Source organism: Coccinella septempunctata, chromosome 3 (assembly GCF_907165205.1).
Source record: "Coccinella septempunctata chromosome 3, icCocSept1.1, whole genome shotgun sequence".
Lineage (NCBI taxonomy): Eukaryota > Metazoa > Arthropoda > Insecta > Coleoptera > Coccinellidae > Coccinella > Coccinella septempunctata.
In genome coordinates this window covers 40,961,231-40,985,132 of record NC_058191.1, presented here as the reverse complement: position 1 = coordinate 40,985,132, position 23,902 = coordinate 40,961,231, and the positions used below count along the sequence as shown (strand labels likewise).

Below are 23,902 nucleotides of genomic sequence, written 5' to 3'. Positions count from 1 at the left end.
ATATGCGTTGATAATAAAAGAATGAAAGATGAGATAGACAAAGATGGCTGTCTATGAAGTCTGCGACGAACGAGGAAGGTCGTCAAATTTTATGGGATTTTTATGGCCGGTTGCTGTTGAGGCTTGCCAGTGAGTACGCGCCTTATGATAGCTGTAAATCAACAGCTGTTATTTTATAAACAAGCCATTGTTCTTTTTATTTTCTAGCAGGCGCTGTTGCCAAATCGTACACTAGAAACGAAGCGATTTAAATTTTAAAACCTCATATTTGAAGAATGATTTTGAATAGTTTCCGCTGTGCATTTGAAAAATTCATGAATGAAACTCATAATTACTCAGTTTAAACTTGCATATGCTGTGATAACCCAAATTGAGGAGAATTCCCCATTATGGGTATACAGGGTCTCCCGTGGCCTATTGGACGTTTGCGGAGAATGGATCATAGGATTGTTCTGATAATTTGAGTACTAGGGTTTACGCTTCTGATCTATTTGACTAAATACTATCAATGTTGCAACGTTGCCGCTTACACGAAAAAATAATACAAACTTTGTTATATAAAATGAGGCCTCCTATTTATTGTAACTTTTTCGCTTCTCCCTAACGCTATTCCGATTTGTATGACCTAGTGGGCCGTGAAAATCTAGCAAATATTAGTACGACAACAAAATTTCCAAGCTTAGTAATACATTCATCAAAAAACAAGTGTGTTACGGCGGAAACGCTGCAGATTAAACGTTCAAGCTGAAGCAGGAAGTCAAGCCCAGACTGACCGTTACTCTATCCCTTCCTCTATCGTCACCGTCTTGGACATCCCTGGGAAGCGAACTCCTCGGCAGGGGCTTGGGGGGTCTGGCGAATTTTTGCTGGGGCGGGGGAGAGAACGGGGGCTTACCCGAAGGATTCTGGTCCTTCGAAAACGGATTCCTCGAAGGATAGTTCGGAGTTTCGCCCACGTCGAGATACGTCGAAGAATTCGGCCGATGCTGAACTTCCAGTGCCGGCTGCGGGATGAAGTTTGCAGGGTGCGTTGCTAGAAAAACAGGTCGTCAGTGTGCTGGCGGAATACTGGATGATTTGTGAGACAATCGAGGAAGAACCCGCAGCCGATCTATTTGTCGTTCGACATAATTGTCTTCTATGTTCTCAGAAATTTTGAGTGTCATCTGTCATTTGAAGCGAATTCCATTGACAGAACTGGTCCCCACTGATTGCATATTGCATACAAGGATCATAGAATTGAATGAGGGGAAACGAAGCGAGTAAAGCGATGGGAGTGCCATCTGTGTTTCAAATGTGTTACTAAGACCCTAATATAGGTTATAAGGGCCATTTGCAGAAACAAATTTTACAAAGTCAATTGAGAACTGTTCATCTACGTAAATTGTTGTATGAAAAAAGCATCCCTTCAATGAAGGGTTCATTTAGAAGCGATTAAGACCTTTATACGTCCATTCAATGATTTTCAAGTTCTAGTCCTTCAATATATTCAGAAATGCGAAGGTTTTTTTGATTTAGTTTTGGAAATCAAGTGACTGTCATATTGTTCATTGGACAGTCAAAGTTTTATGAGGATTTTGTTCATTCATTAATCAATTTGTACTTATATTGTGTGATGAAGAGACCATATCATAAAGAAATCATAAAAAAGCTATACTGACGAGCTAACATACAGGTCTTGTATACCTCTGCAAGGTTTTTTCTAATTGTTGTTCTGAGAATTTTGTAAATAATATGTAAAGAACTGAAGTATGTATGCTTTGATGGTATATTGTATTAATCCCAATAACTAATTTTTTCAATTCAAAACAATGTATTGCACAGAAATAACACCTTTGACGTATAACATATCACCATACAGGGCAAAAAATATTTGTAAGATTCAAAAATCCACATCGCGTACATTTGTGTGATATTCAAAGTTCTAAGTATTTTTTTGTCCATAATTTTAAATTTTTGTGGATTTTTATGAATTGCAAATAAAAATAGCACATCCAAAATCGTATTTCATTGATATCGATTGAATCCAAACAATTTTCAGATAAAAATTAACATCCTGATCACAAAACAAAACCATACTTCGTTTTTCTAGTCTCATGCCACCCTGTATTCTCAAATTACCTTCAGTATATACAGGATACCCTGAACCAATCCAATTCGTCTGAGGAAAATTGAAATAGTTTTCCTCCGGCCGTCCAACGTATCTAGAACCGAACTGCGTATAATTTCCAGACCATTCATCGTTCCCGCGTTTCGCGTACGAATTCGCGTCATCTTCAGGGGGCGGCGCCGAAGGCTGCCATCTGGGAGGCAGCGGCGGCGCGCCGTAGTTCACGTAAACCTCGTTCGCCCCGCATCGACGGTCCATCAACGGGGACAAGTTCTGGCCGTCATTACGGCCGTGGTGGATCCGTCTACCGAACACGGGAGAACTGTGACGGCTGCTCGTCGATTCGATGTCGGAACTGTGGTGCTCGATCACTATGTCCCATTTCCTGGTCGGGGAATCGAGGTTCCTGTCTTTTTTTCTTATGGGAGGAGTGGGGGCTGGTTTCAGACGGAGGAGGAAGGTCACCTCGTCTTCTACTTCGTCGGTTTGGTCCATACTGAGTGTTTTAGTTCGGATTGGAAGACTTCACACTGGCCTCCAAGATCTCCCGATTTAAATCTAATAGATATATATATTAAGTCGAGAATGTATTCATTGGAATCCAGCTGACTTAGAAAGGAATAATTCAGCTGAAAAAGTCGTTCAACCACTGGAATCTACTGTTAAATTAGTATATACGGTTGGGGTACACAATGGAACCAAATAAATATCTTTGAAACTAATAGGAAGGTATTTGTATAACTTTCCAGGCATGTGCAATGGCGCATAACGCATCTGAGATGTTAATTTAACCCTGTAAAATTAAAAAGACCCTCTTATTTGGAATTTGTACATAGGAAAGTGAAAGTAATTCAAAAAGTCGAGAAAGAAATCACTATTGAGATTTGAAGGTCAATATTCTGCGTTTAATAGACGTAAATTGAAGCTTCTGCTGTACCATTTTCTACGTAAATTGTCATGTCGACGTTCATCAAATCGACGATGATCTACTGATTTTAAATGAGGATTTTGAATATGTTAGAAGAAAATCTGAGAAGGGTTTGGAGCAAAGAGGAAGACGTTTCTAGTAACTCCAATTATAGAGAACTCAAAAACCTTACAAAAAACATTATTTAATCTGCTAGTAACTTTTTCTGAAAAGGAGGCAATCCACACAAAATTACGATATACAGGTTATTCCTCAATTGAACCACCAAACGAAAAGAGGAGATTCCTTGAGTAATCTTAAGAAAAAACAGTTTACGTTTTTATTCACATGGTTAATAAATTTTCCTATTCTTCAAATGCAAGGCGCTGACCTGAGTATGTACGAATTAGAAATTGGGAAAAAAACAGGGAGAGCTTGTGACTCAAACAAATATTTCAACAGAAGATTCTTGAAGTCACAAGAAATACATTTTTCCTATACCATTTCTCTGATTTGGCCCTGATAAGAAGATATAGCAAATTTAGGTTTTTTTAATGAGCTGTGGTACCCCTAGAAAAACAAATTTGCCTTCAGAATAACAAGCTAAATCTGTGACACCATCACAGATACATCAGTGGATCTTTTAAACAGAGTTGTATTCAGCCAAAGTACCCAATTTTTCAAATTTCACAGTTCCTTTTCGATTTTTGAACAACAAATTGCTCGAAAATGTCACATTATACGAGAAAATATGAATTATACTTTTATTTTACAAAACGTTCAAATATTCATTTGACAGCGTCCAATTCAGTTTCAAGAGGGTTCGAATTTTGGTATTATCATGGTACGTAAGGGTCATCATGAGAAAACTGGAAGACGTGGGTGATATCTTGTGTTCGAATAAGATTCATCAAATAAAGTAAAAACTACATTCCGAAATCCATTTCATGCGGTAAAACCGTTTGGGAGAGAGAACTGAAAATAATTTTTTTTAATGGTTTTTCAACACCCTGTATCTTTTAAACCGAACCGATTCGTAAAAAATGGTAAAGGAAAAAAATGTTTCTTCTGACCTCAAGAATCAACTGTTAAAATATTTGTACGAGTCAAAGACTCACCCTTTATACAGAGTGTCCCATCCAAATTGAAAAGTTGAGGGTATTTCCGATGAAACCGGAAATAAAATGGTCACAAAAAACATGACATCATATGGGTTATGAGTCATTTTACTCGTTTCAAAGATATTTACTTGGTTCCACCTTGTACAAGTCAAATTCCCGCTCAACCGTCTTAAATTCTCCAACAAAACGCAACTTGTCGTCACTCAGGTATCGTATACGTCCAAAAATATGACACTACTACTATCTATATCCCGACGTAGCCAAAACGACGCACTAAAACAGATGTTCGTACAACGACCCAAATCGTGTGTCCGACATTAATTCAAATGATTATTCCGAGCGTCCTCGGATCTGTCAAACGTCAATAAGAGCTAGGAAACGCGTCCTAACTCCCTCGCGCGACACCGAACTGTCGTCGACTTTCTATTCTGGAAATCCTGAGGACACTCGGATTCCTACGTTAACACCTATTCCTAGGGGACACCGGGAATTTTATTTTTATTCTCATTTCACGGACTATTTGTAAAGGAGGCGTTGCAACTAATTTTTTATTGCCGACGAGTGTTAGATTAGATCCGCTGGGGATTGTCGAGTGGCGATCATAGACTTTACGACGGCTCTGAGGTCAAAGTTATCGCTCGTAAATCGGGATGATTGAGACGGGAAGAACTCGAGAAGGGTCGATTGGTATCAAAACTAGGCTACGAGGATATATTGAAAAATTCTTAACCCCCTGTTTCATAAAGCTTGATCGGGGAATCAACGCTTGATTGACGAATAGACGTCAATTTGTTTCAATCGATAATTCAGTCATGATTATTCAGAATATCCTATTCGCATCAAATTATGATGTTCATACGTCCATTCAATAATTTTCAATTTCTACTTCTTCAATATATTGAGAAATGAAAATGTTTCAGTGATTTCGTATTATAAATCGAGTGACTGTCAAATCTTTGATCGGACAATCAAAGTTTTATGAAACCCGCTGTTAGCCTACTATGGAACCGAACAAAATTTCAATGTCAAAATATTTTATTACTCGACATATTCTCCTCTTAATTGGATACATTTATTACAGCGAACCTGCAACGTCTCTACACCATCAAAAAAAAGTTTTTCTTCTTGCTCTGCAAACCAGGCCTCCACAGCTTTCATTACCTCCTCGTTGGAAGAAAATTCACGACCTTTTAAACTTTTTTGTGGAAAGAGATGATAGTCGGATGAAGCCAAATCTGGTGTTAAGGGGGGTGTTCTAGTAATTCAAACCCTAAATCACGAATTTTTGCATGGCAACATGAGATTTGTGTACAGGGGCGTTGACCTGCAAAAACAAAACACCTTTGGATAGCTTTCCGCGTCTTTTCTCTTTAGTGTTCTCCCGTAGAGTGGTCAGTGATGTGGAATAGTAATCTCCGGTTATTGTTCCATTCTTATCCAAAAAATCAATCATGATTACTCCATGGCAATCCCAAAAAATTGAAGCAAGAAATTTTCCAGCAGATGTTTGGACACGAAACTTCTTCGGTCTTTGAGAACCAGAGTGTCGCCATTCCATCTATTGTTGCTTTGTTTCTGGATCGTAGAAATGTACCCAAGTCTCATCCATAGTAACAATTCGGCTTAAGAAGTCTACATCGTTTTCAAATCGAGCACAGATCGAACGCGATGCTTCTACCCTTGCACGCTTTTGGTCAAGATTCAAACATTTGGGGATCCATTTTGCAGCAATTTTTCTCATGTCCAAATTCATTTAGCCCAATTCGACGGTCTGATAAAATCATGTCATAACTGCATCGATATTTTCGGGGACTGACACAGAAACTGGCCTTTCCGATCGGTCATCATCTTCAATGAAAAATTTACCTTTTTTGAAGCTTGCAGTTCAATTTTTCACATACGAAGGACACTTCTCTCAAGTTTTCAAAGAGCAACTCTTCTAGATATAAATCTCGAAATTTCATCGAGCTCTATCTTGACGATTTTTCAACTGGCCTCATCTTTATGGCAACTTTTTGAAGTTCAACATTCAACACGCGTATATACCAGAAAAATCACCGTAGATTTAAATATGATACATATTCTAAAAGAGTTGAGCCGGTTTCGCTTAAGACCCCATCCTCCGGTTGAAATATTTGAACGCTACACTGCACTGATGAGGGACAATGATCACGCAACCGGTCTAGAGTTGTGTTCAAAAGTTCTCAACCTCTCTGGGATTTCCTACGCTTGTTCATGACCAACTCGCCAATTATTGGCGCTACAATTATGCGGAATTTTCGTTCTACAATTTGTTTTTCATGCCTGTTTCAAGGTTCATCATCCCAAACAACCGGTATACTTCATCTTGATCCCCCCAACGCGACCGATCGATGAAAAATCTACATTTACCACCCTTTCAACCCCTCGCCGACGATCCAAATGGAACAAACTTGTCGCGCTAACCGAGTTTAAGCGAAAAAGCCAGAAACGCCCTATCCGCATTTCGGATTTGCGATAACCCGACCGAAGGTTGTTAAAAAGAGTGGAAAACTATGCACGGCCTGTCTTGTGGATCGAAACGCCCGCGGAAACGCGCACGTGTATTTTCCGTATATATTGTGGAATTTCCACGGGTCGCGGTCTCCTAGAATATTGCGCATTTTCCGATTCCCAATATGAAGTTCCAATAACGCGACCCTAACGGTCGGAATGAGCCTTGGAAGTATTCGGTTAGGCGTTGGTGTTTCCTCAGATGAAGATCTCCTGTTCTTTCAGGACACTGGGACGTAATTTTCAGGTTATGACCTCGAAAAATTTTCATCTCGATCTGAATTTGAACAATGAAACTTGGACGGTTAAGAAGATTTCGAGAATTTCAACACAAGTCAAGAAATTTTATGTCAATACAAGAAATCTTTAAATATCTGGTCTAACCATGAATACGCTAACCGTGTTTATTGGTGAAAAAGATTTTCTGCTAGAAAAATGCAAACTGAAAATAATTAATATGATAATCTTGTTGAAAATCCAATTGGAATCTGGATTTGCAATTTTTACATTCATGCACTTTTTTATGTTCATGAAAACATGGTATAATTTTGACTTATTTAGTATTTTCGCCGTTGGTACTTGTGTCCACCTGTATTTCAGAAGAATAACAGAATTTCTTTCTGTCAGTATTGCCACTAGTACCTACCACTATCTTGCATTGGTGAATGCAGCTTTTTCCCTGCAGCTGCAGCTTTAGCAGCTGCGGTTTCAGATTCAGATTTATTACTCGAAGCATTACTCGAAGTTGCTTTAGTTTCTCTCCATTGCTTGTTAGTGAATATTCAAAATCGGAACCAGCAGACGTTCTGTTCACTGAAGAGTCAATGTAACTTATAGTAATAACTTTATGATAATCAAGAGTAGGTATACAGGGTGTTCCTAAATTGAACGTACAAACGAAAAGGGGAGATTCCTTAAGTGAGTTTAAGAAAAAAAAGTCCCATAAACATGGGGTCGCAAACGTTTCGTTTTCGAGATACAGAGTGTTGAAGTTTGAATTTTTTTCAAGTTTTTTTCTCAGAGTATCTACACTTCACAAGATATTCAACTGAAATTTGGCATAGATATTACATTTTAGAGTTCTCTCCACGTGACATGGCAATTTCGATAGAAGATCTACAGGGTGATATTTTTTCTGGAACACTGCGACCTGTTCTTCTGCAGAACTTTTTTTTGGTGAGCAACTGTTAATTTGAAGAAATGTAAAAAGAAGCTTTGTTCTTATACTGAACTTTTCGGTCTCTTGTAGTTTTGTCGTATCTACCAACTATTTCGAGAAAAAAAATTTGAACGATTCTCTCGAAATTCTCGTAACTATGATAGGAAGGCCAATTTGTAATCGTTGGTAGATACGATAAAACTACAAGAGACGGAAAAGTTTAGTATAAGAACAAAGCTTCTTTTTACATTTTTTCAAATCAACAGTTGCTCACCAAAAAAAAGTTCTGCAGAAGAACAGGTGGCAGTGTTCCAGAAAAAATATCACCCTGTAGATCTTCTATCGAAATTGCCATATCACGTGGTGAGAACTCTAAAATGTAATATCTATGCCAAATTTCAGTTGAATATCTTGTGAAGTGTAGATACTATGAGAAAAAAACTTGAAAAAAATTCAAACTTCAACACTCTGTATCTCGAAAACGAAACGTTTGCGACCCCATGTTTATGGGACTTGTTTTTCTTAAACTCACTTAAGGAATCCCCCCTTTTCGTTTGTACGTTCAATTTAGGAACACCCTGTATAAAGAAGTTGCAATTAAGTTCCAAGCAGATTGGAAGGGTGATGACGTAGAAGGTGTCAAAATCAAGTTCAATTGACAGAACTGAGTCCGTTGGTAGTGGCGTATCAATAGACAATAGTAATAAGTTAAGTTAAAAAGAAGATAATTTGAAATAACTACAACTTGTTTGTCAAAACGTTGTTATTATTCAAATTGCACTGCCTGATTGTATGATAGCCAATGCACGCTTGTGTGCCGAGTATTTTCGATCTCCTATTGAGCCTTCTTTCTATATTTTCTTGGTAATAATAACCTCACTCAACTGAACTGGCAAAAGAGTGCAACTGTGCGCCGTCATTTTGAGTTCCTCAGAAAGCAAATAAATATCGGGGAACCACCAGATTGTGGTGTTATCACGAAACGCAATGAAAAGTTTGCCGAGGAATCACCATGTAGCTACGGTGTCGCTGGATAATCAAGAAATTTCAAGATCTTGAGATTTCTTGAGTCTGGACAAGATTTAATATATCCAGAAAACGTCAAGACAAGAATTCTTCCTGTCTTGTCGACGCCTAATTCTTCGCAGTTTTTTTATTTATGCATAAACTCCGACAGTGCAGATCCAATATGGTAGACAGTCGTGTAATACTTCCAGGACATCGGCAATTTCGGCATTAATCAAGCTCGATTTGAACGAGGATCCATCTGATGCGGCACAATCAATTAAAATGGGAGGCTTAACAAGTTAACCATTGGGCAGTGCTGCTGCAAACCCCGCATTCACAGATAGGGGATGTTCGATTAATCCTTTCTGACCCAAATTCAGTACCTGTCCGTTAGAAATTAGATTACGGTTCAGTCGGGGCCCAAGCGTTTCCGATTATCCCTCATATCTGCCAGTTAATTAACGAAATTCCAATTGAAAAGCCTGGAAACGATCCGAAATATCCCGGCGTTGGAACTTCGGCCTGATGTTTTCCGCCGAAAGGAATCTTGTTATTTCTTTTCGGCGTTTCACGCGATCTGAAATTTCAGAAACCCAACCGTGACCTACAGATCCTTCCACACTCCAGGCATGGATAGTCACCAACCAGATCTGGCCGCCGCTGTATTCTTCTCGAGTCTCCATTATAACTGTGGACCAAAGACCTCCACTGTGATCTGTCTAACGCTAGTTGTTCCAGTTATAATTGGCATTAATTGAATTTAGGGATTAATCCTTAAACCGCTTTCTACTGGACTCCTGGTTTCCGAGCTCCCTCTGTCAATTCGCCATACAGAGCTATTTTGGGGAGTCTTGTGTCTTGTGTCTTGTTGCGTTTGTTCAAGCTGTTTAATATGTCGCCTGTAGGGCGTCCAGCTTTCGCTTCTGTAAAGAAGCGTTGGGAGGACCACTGCTTTGTAAACAGCTACCACACACACACACACACACACTCAACCCACACACACACTCCACCCACACACACACTCCACCCACACACCCCACACACACACGCCACACACTCGACACTCTAGACTTGACACTCGACACTTGACACTTGACACTCGACACTCGACACACGACACTTGACACTCGACACTCGACACTTGACACTCGACACTTGACACTCGACACTCGACACTTGACGTTGCGTTAGTTGAAGCAGTTTAATATGTCGCCTGTAGGGCGTCCAGCTTTCGCTTCCGTAAAGAAGCGTTGGGAGGACCACTGCTTTGTAAACAGCTACCACACACGCACACCACACACACACACACGCACACACACACTCAACCCACATACACACTCCACCCACACACCCCACACACACACGCCACACACTCGACACTTGACACTTGACACTCGACACTGGACACTCGACACTTGACACTCGACACTTGACACTCGACACTCGACACTTGACACTCGACACTTGACACTCGACACTTGACACTTGACACTCGACACTTGACACTCGACACTCGACACTCGACACTTGACACTCGACACTCGACACTAGACACTCGACACTTGACACTTGACACTCGACACTCGACACTAGACACTCGACACTTGACACTCGACACTCGACACTTGACACTTGACACTCGACACTTGACACTCGACACTTGACACTTGACACTCGACACTTGACACTCGACACTTGACACTCGACACTTGACACTCGACACTTGACACTCGACACTCGACACTAGACACTCGACACTTGACACTCGACACTCGACACTCGACACTTGACACTCGACACTTGACACTTGATACTCGACACTTGACACTCGACACTCGACACTTGACACTCGACACTCGACACTTGACACTCGACACTCGACACTCGACACTTGACGTTGCGTTAGTTCAAGCTGTTTAATATGTCGCCTGTAGAGCGTCCAGCTTTCGCTTCCGTAAAGAAGCGTTGGGAGGACGACTGCTTTGTAAACAGCTGTCTTGGTCTTCAGATTGAGGTCGTGATTTTTGAACACTCTAACCTTTAGCTTCCAGAATGCCCGTGATGCTGAATTGATACGGTTGTGTATTTCTGTGTCTGTTCTGGCGAACTCACCAGAATTTTGGTTTTGTGGACATCGAGTTTAAGGCCTAAAGTTTTGGTATATATGTTTATAGGTGTCCAGCATTATCTGTAGATCATCTGGGCTGCTAGCGATAAGTGCGCAGTCGTCTGCATATTGAAGTTCCGTGATAAACTTTGAACGGGTTTTTGCTCTGAGGCGCTTCAGGTTAAATAGGCTTCCATCAAATCTGAATCTCATTCCAACACCTCTGACAGGCATACTCATGTCAGCAATTAGCGAGACCGGAGACAGCTATGGCGAAAATATTGAACAGTAAAGGCGCTAACACGCAGCCTTGTTTTATTCTCAGAGAGCACCGAATTGGGGACACCCTGTACCTTACGTCGCTCTGAAGATTTTCCCGGCTTCTCATAATAAGATTAAATGAATCAATAATCATTGTACAACGATCAAATGTGAATAGCAGCTCGAAAATATGTTACTTTCTTATCCCAACTGACACATATATTATTCCTGGAAATTCATTTCAATGAATTCATTGAGTTCTGTTTATCCTTATCCCTTTAGTATCATAAAACACGCGCTGTCACAGTCGCGCACCCAAAACTTATTATGTCTGCGCTATTTTCAAACAACTAGCTTGCGAAGCAATAAAAATACCATAAACATCCATTGTCTCGGATTTCTGGAAGAACCGTCTTCGATGGCAATATTTTCGAATTAACCAACTTATCGACCATCGAATGACTCAATCCATTCAACCTTATCGCCAGCGTTATATCGTTAACAATAACAAGAAGCCCCCCTGGCCTCAGTCTATAAGTACCGGCCAGGCACACGAACCGCCAGCAGTTCACCTGTCAATTTCCGCACGTCAAGATGAGACCGGGAGGTAGGAAAGTGCCATCCATAGTGGTGATCCAGGAGCGACACGTACGTCACGGGGAAAATTTCAAGATCTTCAAGGTGTCCTGCAAGAGCAGAAGGGAGTACATCAGCAAGTTCATGTCCTCGAGGAGGGTGACCTACCGTTGCAAGTCCAGGAAGGTCAGGATGGGTTGCATGCTGAAGGAGACCACATACAAGGGAAGCCCGTTGGCCATCTCCAGACTCCTGCTCCTGGAAGGTTTGGACAAGGTCTTCCCGACCTTCGAAGATTTGAAATCGACGAATGACAACGCCAAATCTTCTCCGTCATTGTCCTTCTTCAACTTATCGGATAAGAGGTCGGATTTGGGAGGTTCTTCTGCGCAGTTGCACTATTCGTTGAAGGGTCTGGTTGGACCTCCACCGTCTTCAGCGCAGCAGATGTTGGACCTCACCATCGAGAAGAAGTGTTCTCCTGAAAGCTTGCCAGATTTTAACTTGATCTTCGGCTCAGACACTAACGATGCTGAAGATTTCGATTCCGATGATGACGATCATGAGAAGATGGCCGTTGAGGTTGTGATCGACTCCGCTCCGGCGTCCAGTCAACAAACTGGTGAGTGTTTGGTACACCGATTTTTACATACTTTGAAAAAGTTTTCTTCTTCTTCGCGACCCATTTCGTCCACTGCAGACTGAAGGATGTAGGTCTTTTCTTTCTCCTTAAAACTGTCGATTCTGGACTTATCGATGACCATGTTTGTACCAGTTGCTTGTCTGATGCCAACAAAACCATCTTTGCTAGGGTTTCCCAACACTTCTCTGGTTCTCCCAAGATCTACACAATAGAATTATAAATGTGCAGTGCCAGTCTGATTGATTTAGTTGTCTCTCAAAGCGTTTAACTGTTTAACTGCAAATTATTTACCAGTACTTGCTATCCTTGCTTAATCCAGACGTATTTCAATCTCTTCTCAGTCAGCATCAGACTTCAAATTGGAGTGGTTGCAGAACGATTTGATGGCAGAGAAGAAATATAGCCAGAAATCTACTTTTGAATAGCCATATAAATGAGAAAACTTAAGTCGTTGTACGCCAGATGGCCTCGAAAATTTCAGGATAGATTAGAAGTAAATTCAGAAACCAAAGCTTTCCTGACTTCACATCAATGCTCTCCTGATCTTATTTTCCATAAACCTAACCATAACTCCTCTCGATCAGTTGATTTCACAGAAGAGATCCACGACCACCACAACAGCAGCAACATAATAGTCTCCTTGGCGAGGATGGAGAAAGACCTCAAGCAGATCGTAAACGCCTTCGAGGCATCCCGGAGCAGAATCCTACCAGACCTCCCCAACGACGAACAGCTGGTAGATATGGCCCCCAATGGCCACATGCCCAAGAACCAGGACCCCAAACCATCCCTTAGCGTACCGCCGATCCCCCTTGCCATGAAGAGGAGTCTGGCAGGACAGCAGAGTTTGCGTTGCTTCGGCGACATCTTGCAACCAAGCATCCCTCCGATACAGCCGGGGAACAATCCGTCGATGAACCGTCCTCATCTTCAGGCACCCTCAGGTAGTAGTCCGCACATCTTCAACATCAACAGGAATCTTGGGGGTGGAGGTGGTCAGCTGCCCTTCAGGAACCTCAGCTCTTCCAGGGCGCTTTGCGGTATCGTAGAGCCGAGCGGCAGTATCCCTTTCTTCAGAGGTGAGGGTTTCTACACTGGAAACATTTTTTACAACTTTTTTTCGCCAACTTTTTTTTCTCGACAACTTTTTTTCGTTAACTTTTTTCGATAACTATTTTTCGTTAACTTATTCTTCTGGGATTTTTTCTGGTAACTTCTTTTTTGTTTACTCTTTTTCGACAACTTTTTTCGTTAACTTTTTTCGATAACTTTTTTTCGTTAACTTTTTTTCGTCGACTTTTTTCGATAACTTTTTTTTGCAGTGCCTGGCGGTTGCTTCATGGTCATACACGCGACGAATCAAACTACGCCGTTTCTTCATGCGACGTTCGGTAAGTATTAAAGCAGTCTTTTCGACAAAAAAAAATGATATATGAAGAAAAAGTTTATTTTGAAAAAAAGGTTGAAATATATTTTGCATCTCGTATTCCAAGTATCATTGATCTACCGATGATGATAAAGGATGTTCTTTTAAAATCGACATGACAGTACTTCACATAAATTTTATATGACGATTGAGTCAAATACAGCCCTATACAAATGCTGACAGAAGCCTACTTGTTATAAAAAAACAAAATTCATCTGAGCCAGCTTAAAATTCCAAGTACAGTTCTGAAATTCGAATTACGCTAGTTCAAAGTTGTAAAATTGTTGATTTTCTCCTTGTGAAGTTATTCTTCAATTCGAAATTGAATAAATTGAATAATGCATCCAAAAACAGGAATTATCAGGAGATTTTTCAATTGTATTTGGCATACGAGATTCGGCTGTCAGATTTGACATTCAAGTGTCAAATTTGACATTCAAGTGTCAAATTTGACATTAAGGTGTCAGATTTGACATTTGGGTGTCAGATTTGACATTTGGATGTCAGATTCAACATTTCCATATCTTTTCACTTTTTCCTTTGCGAATGTAAGGGGGTTTTTTCTCTTTTCTAGTCACTGGATGTACAAATTCTCTGCAATTCCAACAAACTCAGCTTCCAGTATACGGCTCCCATCAGGTCGTGGCCATCCACCTGGGCCCTTATCGTCTGAACAAGGAAGAAATACACGGGGTGTTCGCATTCGCTTGCGGGACCAAGGTTTATGCTCCTTGCACAGCGGGACGTTACAAATGATGATTTGTCTAGTTCGTCGTTTCGTACAAAGAAGTAGCATAACCTGTAGCTATTTCCAACCAGCTTGGATACAATCCTCGTTATATTTTAGATGCTAAACAGATCATTTCGAACAAAAAAAAACGTCGAGTAGGCTGGGGAATTTCGAAGATGTTCTATGCGCTTAAACGTACCGCCTTATTGACATAATATCGATGGCATTGAAGTTATACAATCTGAGATATAGAAGTACATAATTTTCCAGAAAAACGTATATAAAAAAATAACTAACCTCGTCATTCCATAGCCTACTTGATGCATAAATGTTTCGAACGCTCGTTATATTGTGTTGATTTGTTCATATTAAAAATATTTTAGTTTTCATAGCGATAGAGAATATTATTTTATAAATAGATGTAATAAGTCAATAAGTTTCTTTTATATACAGCGTGTTTCATGTACTCCATCAATATGACAGTATTTTTCAATCCTATCCGAATATACTATAGGAAAAACTATCTTAAAGACATTTAAAGCAATTTTATTCAAAATTGCCCCTTAGGAAATTAATTTAAAATCAAAATTTGGAAAATATAAATACTTGATGTCAAAAATTGACATTTTATCACATTCGACATCAAGTATGCTTGAACCATACACAACAAAAACTTCCTCTCGAAAATTGATGATAAAAAACTTCTAGGAGTACTAGATTTCCGTTAAACGTACACTAAAACTTCCATGAAGTCTCCATTCCACTTATTTTTCCCTTGATGACGTTTCATCATCGCCCAGTACGTTTTTGGCAGGTAGTCCCAACCTTCCCACCATTGATTCCGTCTTTCAGCAGGGGAAAAATCAGGAAATCGATGTCGGTATCGGAAACCACTGAGGATTTTCCCCGAAGGGACACGGAATCTGTACAAGTTTTACGAGTGAGGTAGGGACTGTGCCAACTCGTCAACAGGACACTTCACTGCCATTCGACTTCCCTTCCTTTCATTCCCGCTCCTTTGCAGGATCGGAAGGGATAGGCTTCATTTTCTACCCTACCGAGGGTTGGAACAGGAAATGAAAGTTCAACGACTGGAAGTGTGGGTAAAATCACCAAATTGCAACTTTGAAGTTTCGCATTTTACTGAAGAACAATAAGAAAGTGACGTTGTTTGCAAAGCTTTCGCACGTTATCGCTAATTCCTGCAGAATCTCCCGGAGATATCACCCGATGGGTTAAGTTTGAAAAATACGTCGAAGGGTATGGATGAGGGGAAGTTCGGGGTCATTCGAATTTATTGCGTTTGATCCTAGGAACGAGAGTGTATTTATTATTCAGTTTTAAACAACAATTTTTCGATAGTCACCGTTCGAGTAATTTTTCTCTCGATAAAACATACCGTGGATGAAAATGTGATACATTTTCTGAAAGAGCAACTCTTCTAGTAATAAATCCGAGAATTTCATCCATCTGGGCACAACCGTTCGGTCTTGACGGATTCTCAAGTGAAATTTGCAATTTTTGAAAAAATGCCATTTCCAAGATGAAAATCGAAACGAATGGAGATAGGCTCTCGAAATTGCCCGCAATAGATTCAGCGTGTTCGAAAACATATATTTTCATACCAAAATTTTCCCTATCTGGCCCAGTTTAGTAGAAAATAATTTTTTTTGTTTTTCCACTTTTCATTTTCGAGTTGACTTCGAAGAGCTCTCTAGAGTGCAATTCTCTATTGAATCATCGACTGTTTGGTTTTTCAGAATCTTCGGAACAAATTCTATGCACTACATATCCTAGGATAGTAATGGAACATCCAGATTTTCAGACAGAGTAGGAAATAGGTCAGTTTAGAGGGTCTAACCCCTTGCTCATTTTTGACCCAAAAAATCGAGATTTTCGAAATTGAATATTCGTGCTAGGGTGGAAGCCTAGGCAACGCTGATTATATAACCGGAAATCCCAATTGGATCAGACGAATACAACAGGAGATATCGCAGATTGAATATTGTAATTTTTGAAAAATGCCATTTCGAAGATGAAAATCTAAACGAAGGGCGATAGGCTTTCGGAATTGCTCGCAATAGATTCAGCGTGTTCGAAAACCTATATTTTCATACCAACATTTCAAATATCTGGCCCTGTTAAAGAGAAAATTTATTTTTTATTTTTCCACTTTTCATTTTCGAGTTGACTTCGAAGGGCTCTCTAGAGTGCAATTCTCTATTGAATCATCAACTGTTTGGTTTTCCATAATCTTCGGAACAAATTCTATGCAGTCCATATCCTACGATAGTAATGGAAAATCCTGATTTTCAGACATAGTAGCTAATAGGTCGTTTTAGGGGGGTCCAACCCCTTGCCCATTTTTGACCTAAAAAATCGAGATTTTCGAAATGGAGTTTTTATGCTAGGGTGGAAGCCTAGGCAACGCTGATTATATAACCGGAAATCCCAATTGGATCAGACGAATATAACAGGAGATAAAGCAGGTTTAAAATTGCAATTTTTGAAAAATGTCATTTCCAAGATGAAAATCTGAACGAAGGGAGACAGGCTCTCGAAATTGCTCGCAATAGATTCAGCGTGTTCGAAAACCTATATTTTCATACGGAAATTTCAAATATCTGGCCCTGTTTAGGAGAAAATATTTTTTTTTGTTTTTCCATTTTTCATTTCAGAGTTGATTTCGAAGAGCTTTCTGAAGTGCAATTCTCTATTGAAGCATCAACTGTTTGGTTTTCCAGAATCTTCGGAACAAATTCTATGCACTCCATATCCTAGGATAGTAATGGAACATCCTGATTTTCAGACAGAATAGCAAATAGGTCATTTTAGGGGGTCTAACCCCTTACTCATTTTTGACCAAAAAAAATCGAGATTTTCGAAATCGAGTTTTTGTGCTGGGGTGGAAGCCTAGGCAACGCTGATTATATAACCGAAAACCCGAATTGGATCAGACAAATATAACAGGAGATATCGCAGGTTGAAAATTGCAATTTTTGAAATATTCCATTTCCAGGATGAAAATCTAAACGAAGGGAGACAGGCTCTCGAAATTGCTCGCAATAGATTCAGCGTGTTCAAAAACCTATATTTTAATACCAAAATTTCAAATATTTGGCCCTGTTTAGTTGAAAATAATTTTTTTTGTTTTTCCACTTTTCATTTTCGAGTTGACTTCGAAGAGCTCTCTGGAGTGCAATTCTCTATTGAATTATCAACTGTTTGGTTTTCCAGAATCTTCAAAACCAATTCTATGCACTCCATATCCTAAGACAGTAATAAAACATCCTGATTTCCAGACAGAATAGCAAATAGGTCATTTTAGGGGGTCTAACCCCTTACTCATTTTTGACCAAAAAAATCGAGATTTTCGAAATCGAGTTTTTGTGCTAGGGTGGAAGCCTTGGCAACGCTGATTATATAACCGGAAATCCCAATTGGATCAGACGAATATAACAGGAGATATCGCAGATTGAAAATTGCCATTTTTGAAAAATGCCATTTCCAAGATGAAAATCTAAACGAAGAGAGAAAGGCTCTCAAAATTGCTCGCAATAGATTCAGCGTGTTTGAAAACCTATATTTTCATACCAAAATCTCAAATATCTGGCCTTGTTTAGGAGAAAATAATTTTTTTTGTTTTTCCACTTTTCATTTTCGAGTTGACTTGGGAGAGTGCTTGTGGGAGTTTTTGATGACAAATCTGATAAATCATGAAAGAAATTCTTTCGACGTTTTCAGCATGGTTATTTCAACGTTGAACACAAGCCTCTCTTTATTGACACCAAAAAACGACTCCCCATTATCTACATATAAAAAAAACTTCACTATAATATTCGTGCATCTGGAAGCACAGACCGCTCAATCCATTCGTAAATCCGCAGTCGGAATGAAACTTCGTTCCTTTCGCTTAATGAAAACCCATAAATCCAGCATTTCCGCGCCCCACACTGAAAAGAGGAATGAAACGTTCGCGAGTTCATTCGTTTTTGAACCAATAAATTAAATGCAATTTTCGCTGCCGAAATACGTACGAATATGTTAAAATACGAGTCGGAATACGACGGCGAGCAAGCGGAAACCTGTTGAATATCAGTCAGCAGACGAAAGATTTGAGCAAACGAAAACGCGATCGGATGTTTGCTTTCGGCATTGGGTAGAGGAATTTCAATTCCAAATTTTCAAACATCTCACGATTGGACTGGTTAGTTTTTTATTGGTTAGCTCATACCAAACTATTTTAGAGAAAATGAATTTTTTTGTTTTTCCATTTTTCATTTTCAATTACCTACATTTTGATGAAGGGCTCTCTCCATATCCTAGGACAGTGAAAGAAAACCCTGATTTCGAGACAAAAAAGAAAATATTTCATTTTAGAGGGGTCTAACCTCTTGCTCACTTTGAGGAAGTTTCAACTGAGCCCCACTTTTTGGGAATTTTTCGAAGGTCAAGCCTTGAGTCGTGTATCTTCTAGGAAAACCATCGTAGATACGAATGTTATACATATTCTGAAAGAGCAACTCTTCTAGTAATAAATCTGACAATTTCATCCATATCGGCACAACCGTTCGGTTTTGAGGAAGTTTCAACTGACCCCATCTTTTTCGAATTTTTCGGAGGTCAGCTTTCGAGTAGTTTTTTTTTCAGGATAATTCTAGTCTCGATTCTAGTACATCTAAATATGATACATATTCTGAAAGAGCAACTCTTCTAGTAATAAATCTGAGAATGTCATCCATTTCGGCGCAACCGTTCGATCTTGAGGAAGTTTTAACTGAACTCAACTTTTTGGGAACTTTTTGAAGGGCGTTTTTCGAGTAGCTTATCTTCCAGGAAAATTAGCGCAGATCTAAACGTGATACATATTCTGAAAGAGCAACACTTCTAATGATAAATCTGGGAATTTCATCCATTTCTGCACGACCGTTCGGTCTTGACGAATTCTCAAGTGAAATTCGCAATTTTTGAATACCATTTCCAAGATGAAAATCTAAACGAAGGGAGGGAGGCTCTCGAAATTGCTCGCAATAGATTCAGCGTGTCCGGAAACCCATGTTTTTATACCAAAATTTCAAATATCTGGCCCTGTTCAACAGAAAATATTTTTGTTTTGTTTTTTCACTTTTCATTTTCGAGTTGACTTCGAAGAGCTCTCTGGAGTGCAATTCTCTATTGAATCATCAACTGTTTGGTTTTCTAGAATATTCACAACAAATTCTATGCACTCCGTATCCTAGGACAGTAATAGAACATCCAGATTTTTACACAGAGTAGCAAATAGGTCATTTTACAGAGGTCTAAGCCCTTGCTCATTTTTTACCCAAAAAATCGAGATTTTCGAAATCGAGTTTTTGTTCTGGGGTGGAAGCCTTGGCAACGCTGATTATAAAACCGGAAATCCTAATTGGATCGGACCAATATAACAGGAGATATCGCAGATTGAAAATTGCAATTTTTGAAAAATGTCATTTCCAGGATGAAAATCTGAACGAAGGGAGACAGGCTCTCGAAATTACTCGCAATAGATTCAGCGTGTTCGAAAACCCATATTTTCATACCAAAATTCCAAATATCTGGCCCTGTTTAGGTGAAAATAATTTTTTTTGTTTTTCCACTTTTCATTTTCGAGTTGACTTCGAAGAGCTCTCTGGAGTGCAATTCTCTATTGAATCATCAACTGTTGTTTCTTCGGAACAATTTCTACGCACTCCATATTTTTAGACACTAATAGAACATGCTGATTTTCAGACAGAGTATCAAATAGGTCATTTTAGGGGGGTCTAAGCCTTGCTCATTTTTGACTTAAAAAAATCGAGATTTTCGAAATCGAGTTTTTGTGCTAGGGTGAAAGCCTTGGCAACTGATCATAGAACCGGAAATCCCAATTGGATCAGACGAATATAGGAGGAGATATCGCAGATTGAAAATTGCAATTTTTGAAAAATGCCATTTCTGAGATGAAAATCTAAACGAAGGGAGAAAGCTTTTAAGAATTTCTTGCACTAGATTCATTGTGTTCGAAAACCTTTATTTTCATACCAAACTTCCAAATATCTTACACAGATAATGTAAAAAAAATGAATTTTTTTGTTTTTCCATTTTCAAGTTCACTTTGAAGGGCTCTCCTGAGTGCAATTCTCCATTGAATCATCAACTTTTTATTTTAATACAATCTACAAAACAACTTCTATGCACTCCAAATCCTAAAACAATAATAGAACACCCTGATTTCGAGACAAAAGAGCAAATATGTCATTTTAGAGAGGTGTTAGACCCCTCTTGCTCATTTTTGACTGAAAAAAATAGAGATTTTCAGCAGCCGTTGGAACATCTGAGGAATGTTTGAAGCTTGCGCCTGTTCTAAAGATAATATCTTGAGGTTCTGCTAAGCTTCAGTATTTCCTGCAGCTGTACATTATACTTTTCTGGGTTGATGGGGTCTCTGCCCATCCTGCTGTCCCCGACCTGTCTACGCCCATGCTTTTTCGCATTCCAGGGGCAGTTTTCCCCGCCGTAAACAATGAATACCACCAGACTTGCATCATGAACCCTAATAAGTAGATCTGGGTCGTAAAATGGCTTACCTGTTGAATCCAGTCGAGCAGCGTCTTCAGGACCTGCGGATCCGGACTTGGGGGGGCCTTGGTGTTACGTAGGGCCGTAACCAGGTTGTTGGCAGCCTCCCGCACCCCCGAGGGCGACGATCCGAACCCGTAGTCTGGGGAATGGGCATTCAGGGAGCCGTTGTTGCCTGTAAAAAAAAACAACATAAATTTCACACTTTTATTGGTTCTCGTTTCCATTTGTCGCGGAACCCCACGATTTCGAATAGGCATGAGAGGGTCTTGTGATAACTTATTTTGAAGACCGTATCGAGTACTATTTGACCCTAAAACTCCGACTATACTGGTTCAGTCGGAAACAAAAAGAGGGTGCATGAAAGTGACGAAGCTAGGGACGTGGCTGTCTTGGGTCATGTAGCAATGGATGCGACCTTTAGTACTAGGAAATTGGCCGATCTTTCTGGTGTTTCACGGACAACCATCATGAGAGTTCTTAAACAACATAAATTCCATCCTTATAAGATCAATTGTGTATATTATTATATTATAAGTCAATTGCGGACCGAATAACTAATAACGTTCTCAATTTGTCTTGCTCTCACTTCTAGCAATGAAGTGATCGACTGGCTTGGTGCAGAGAACGGCTGAACTGGGATTTTGGATTGTAAATCATTCTCTTTAGTGATGAATTCAGATAAAGAAGTGATGTTTGTTTTACACTGCGCCAAAAATTAACGCACATTCTGAAAATCTCGATTTGAATGAAAGTTAACTCTACATTGACTTTATAACTTATTTTTTATGTTCTCTCGGGAAGGTTTTGAACGAAACAAGACACATTAAATGGAAGAAAAATTCAGGATTTCACCGAATCTTATGTGAAAAAAGAGAAATGAACAATTTTCAAAATACAGAAATGCTGATAAGTGATTTAATACTTGGTATTTCCACCCCTTGCGTAAATTACAGCTGGGCAACAACGGTTCATACTCAAAATGAGTGATCTTAAAATGTTCTGATCTAATCCTTCCCAGATTTCTCCGAGTTGGATTCCTAAGTCATTAAGAGTAGCTGGATGATTTTCTCAACTTCTCAGCCTTCTATTGAGGTTGTCCCAAACCTGCTCAATCGGATTGAGATCTGGACTTCTTGCTGGCCATTCCATTCGAGAGACTTCAACCTCTTCAAGGTACTCCTGAACGATGCGCGCACTATGGGGTCTAGCATTATCGTCCATAAAAATGAAATTTTCACCAATTTTTAAGGGCAAATGGCACTACATGCTCTTCAAGAATGTTCCTTATATACTTATCAGCATTCATAGCTCCATTATCAACGACCACTAGGTCTGTGCGAGCAGTCAAAGATATTCCACCCCATACCATAATCGATCCTCCCCCGAAACCAGTAGTATTCAGGAAATTGCACTGAGCATAACTTTCATGTGGACGTCTGTATACAAGGGAACGTCGATCACAATGGTAGTGCAGAATCTAGACTCATCTGTAAAGAGAACTCTTTCCCAATCGGCCTATTCCCAATGGATATGCTCTCTCGCAAAATCCAAACGCGCCCTTCGATGGGCTGGGGTAAGAACTGGGCCTCTTGCCGCGACACGAGGCCTTAAATCATATTCTCTGAGGCGATTTCTTATTGTCTGAGTGCTAATTTGCACCTCATGAGTTTGCTCAAGCCGAATTTGAAGGAGGCGAGCGGTTGCAAACCGTTGTCTCAACGAAGAAACTCTCAAGTAACGTTCTTGAATGGCAGTTGTTACCCGTGGTCTACCCTGTCCTGGTCTTCGGACATTCATACCTGTCTCCCTGAATCGCTGCAACATTCTGGACACACTTGTATGGGAAACTCCAAACCTTTCTGCAATTCTTGTGTATGTCCACCCTTCTTATCGCAAAACTACCGCTTGAGCACATTCCTCTTGGGTCAACTTGCGTGTTTCGCGTTGCATAGCGATCGAGTGTAGAAAATCAAACGAAAGAAAAACTATTGATCACTAGAATTGATCGAGAACAACTGATTTTAGAATGGAGCCAATACATTCAAAATCTGATAATATCATTGTTTTTTATTCCTGCTGGGAAAAAACATCTGTATTGAAGAAAACCGTTGAAAGTGGATAACATATGCATGCATAATTCTGATAAAAATAATTATCCTTGAGAACACTTTCAGTTGTAGAATAAATTTGAGATTCCCATAATGTGCGTTAATTTGTTTGCGCAGTGTATTTTAGAAAAATTGATATAACTACAGAGAGATGGAAAAACCTCTTTCCAAATCAAATTCTTTCGTGAATCAGACCGACAACAGAACGAATGAAAAATTCCCGATTTGTGCAGGAAACTGTAGGTCGACAACTGTTTCCAACTTGAGCGCTAATCGACAACTCGAAGTTAATTGACAGGCTGAATTCCCAGCCGAAGAATACGTCCCGTGTTCCAAATAATCAAGGGAGATAAATCTCCCGGAAGGACAGCTGCTCTGCAAATAATCCACCGGCACGGATGCCGCAGCTTAGGTTGTCTCCTTCCAGATGTTTGTTTTTCTGTAATGGGGACGCTGCTTCGGGGACGCAGGTTGGGGGAGGGGGGCGTCTGGAACGTTAATTTTTCAACGTCTTGGGTATAAAAATTGCAGGAGAACGGTTTGAACCCGTTCGATGGCACCCTGGAGCATTAGGGATGATATTTTCGGAAAATAAGGAGATGAAGATCTATTCTTTCGAGTTTTCAAAGGTG

At 39.8% G+C, this 23,902-nt stretch overlaps 2 protein-coding genes across 2 annotated transcripts in view; one reads left to right on the top strand and one right to left on the bottom strand.

Moving 5' to 3' along the window:
* Positions 1-775: 775 nt before the first annotated feature.
* Positions 776-23,902, bottom strand: part of LOC123310437 — a 35,647-nt gene continuing 12,520 nt past the window's right edge. Inside the window, exons 2-3 of the mRNA XM_044893904.1 lie at positions 21,168-21,334; positions 776-1,033 (exon numbers count right to left, since the gene is read on the bottom strand). Coding sequence (XP_044749839.1) covers positions 776-1,033; positions 21,168-21,334 — 425 coding nt within the window. The remainder of the gene's footprint in view (positions 1,034-21,167; positions 21,335-23,902) is intronic.
* Positions 11,589-14,995, top strand: LOC123309067. Its single transcript, XM_044891924.1, has 4 exons — positions 11,589-12,403; positions 13,012-13,503; positions 13,747-13,815; positions 14,425-14,995. Exons 1-4 carry the CDS (start codon positions 11,800-11,802, stop codon positions 14,604-14,606), a joined length of 1,347 nt encoding a protein of 448 aa, XP_044747859.1. The 5' UTR covers positions 11,589-11,799; the 3' UTR covers positions 14,607-14,995.

Excerpts from the sequence above, each read along its gene's own strand:
- LOC123309067 (XM_044891924.1), top strand. The coding sequence starts at position 11,800 with ATGAGACCGGGAGGTAGGAAAGTGCCATCCATAGTGGTGATCCAGGAG. Across the intron at positions 12,404-13,011 it reads GGCGTCCAGTCAACAAACTG|ATTTCACAGAAGAGATCCAC; the intron begins GTGAGTGTTTGG and ends CTCGATCAGTTG. Across the intron at positions 13,504-13,746 it reads CAGTATCCCTTTCTTCAGAG|TGCCTGGCGGTTGCTTCATG; the intron begins GTGAGGGTTTCT and ends TTTTTTTTGCAG.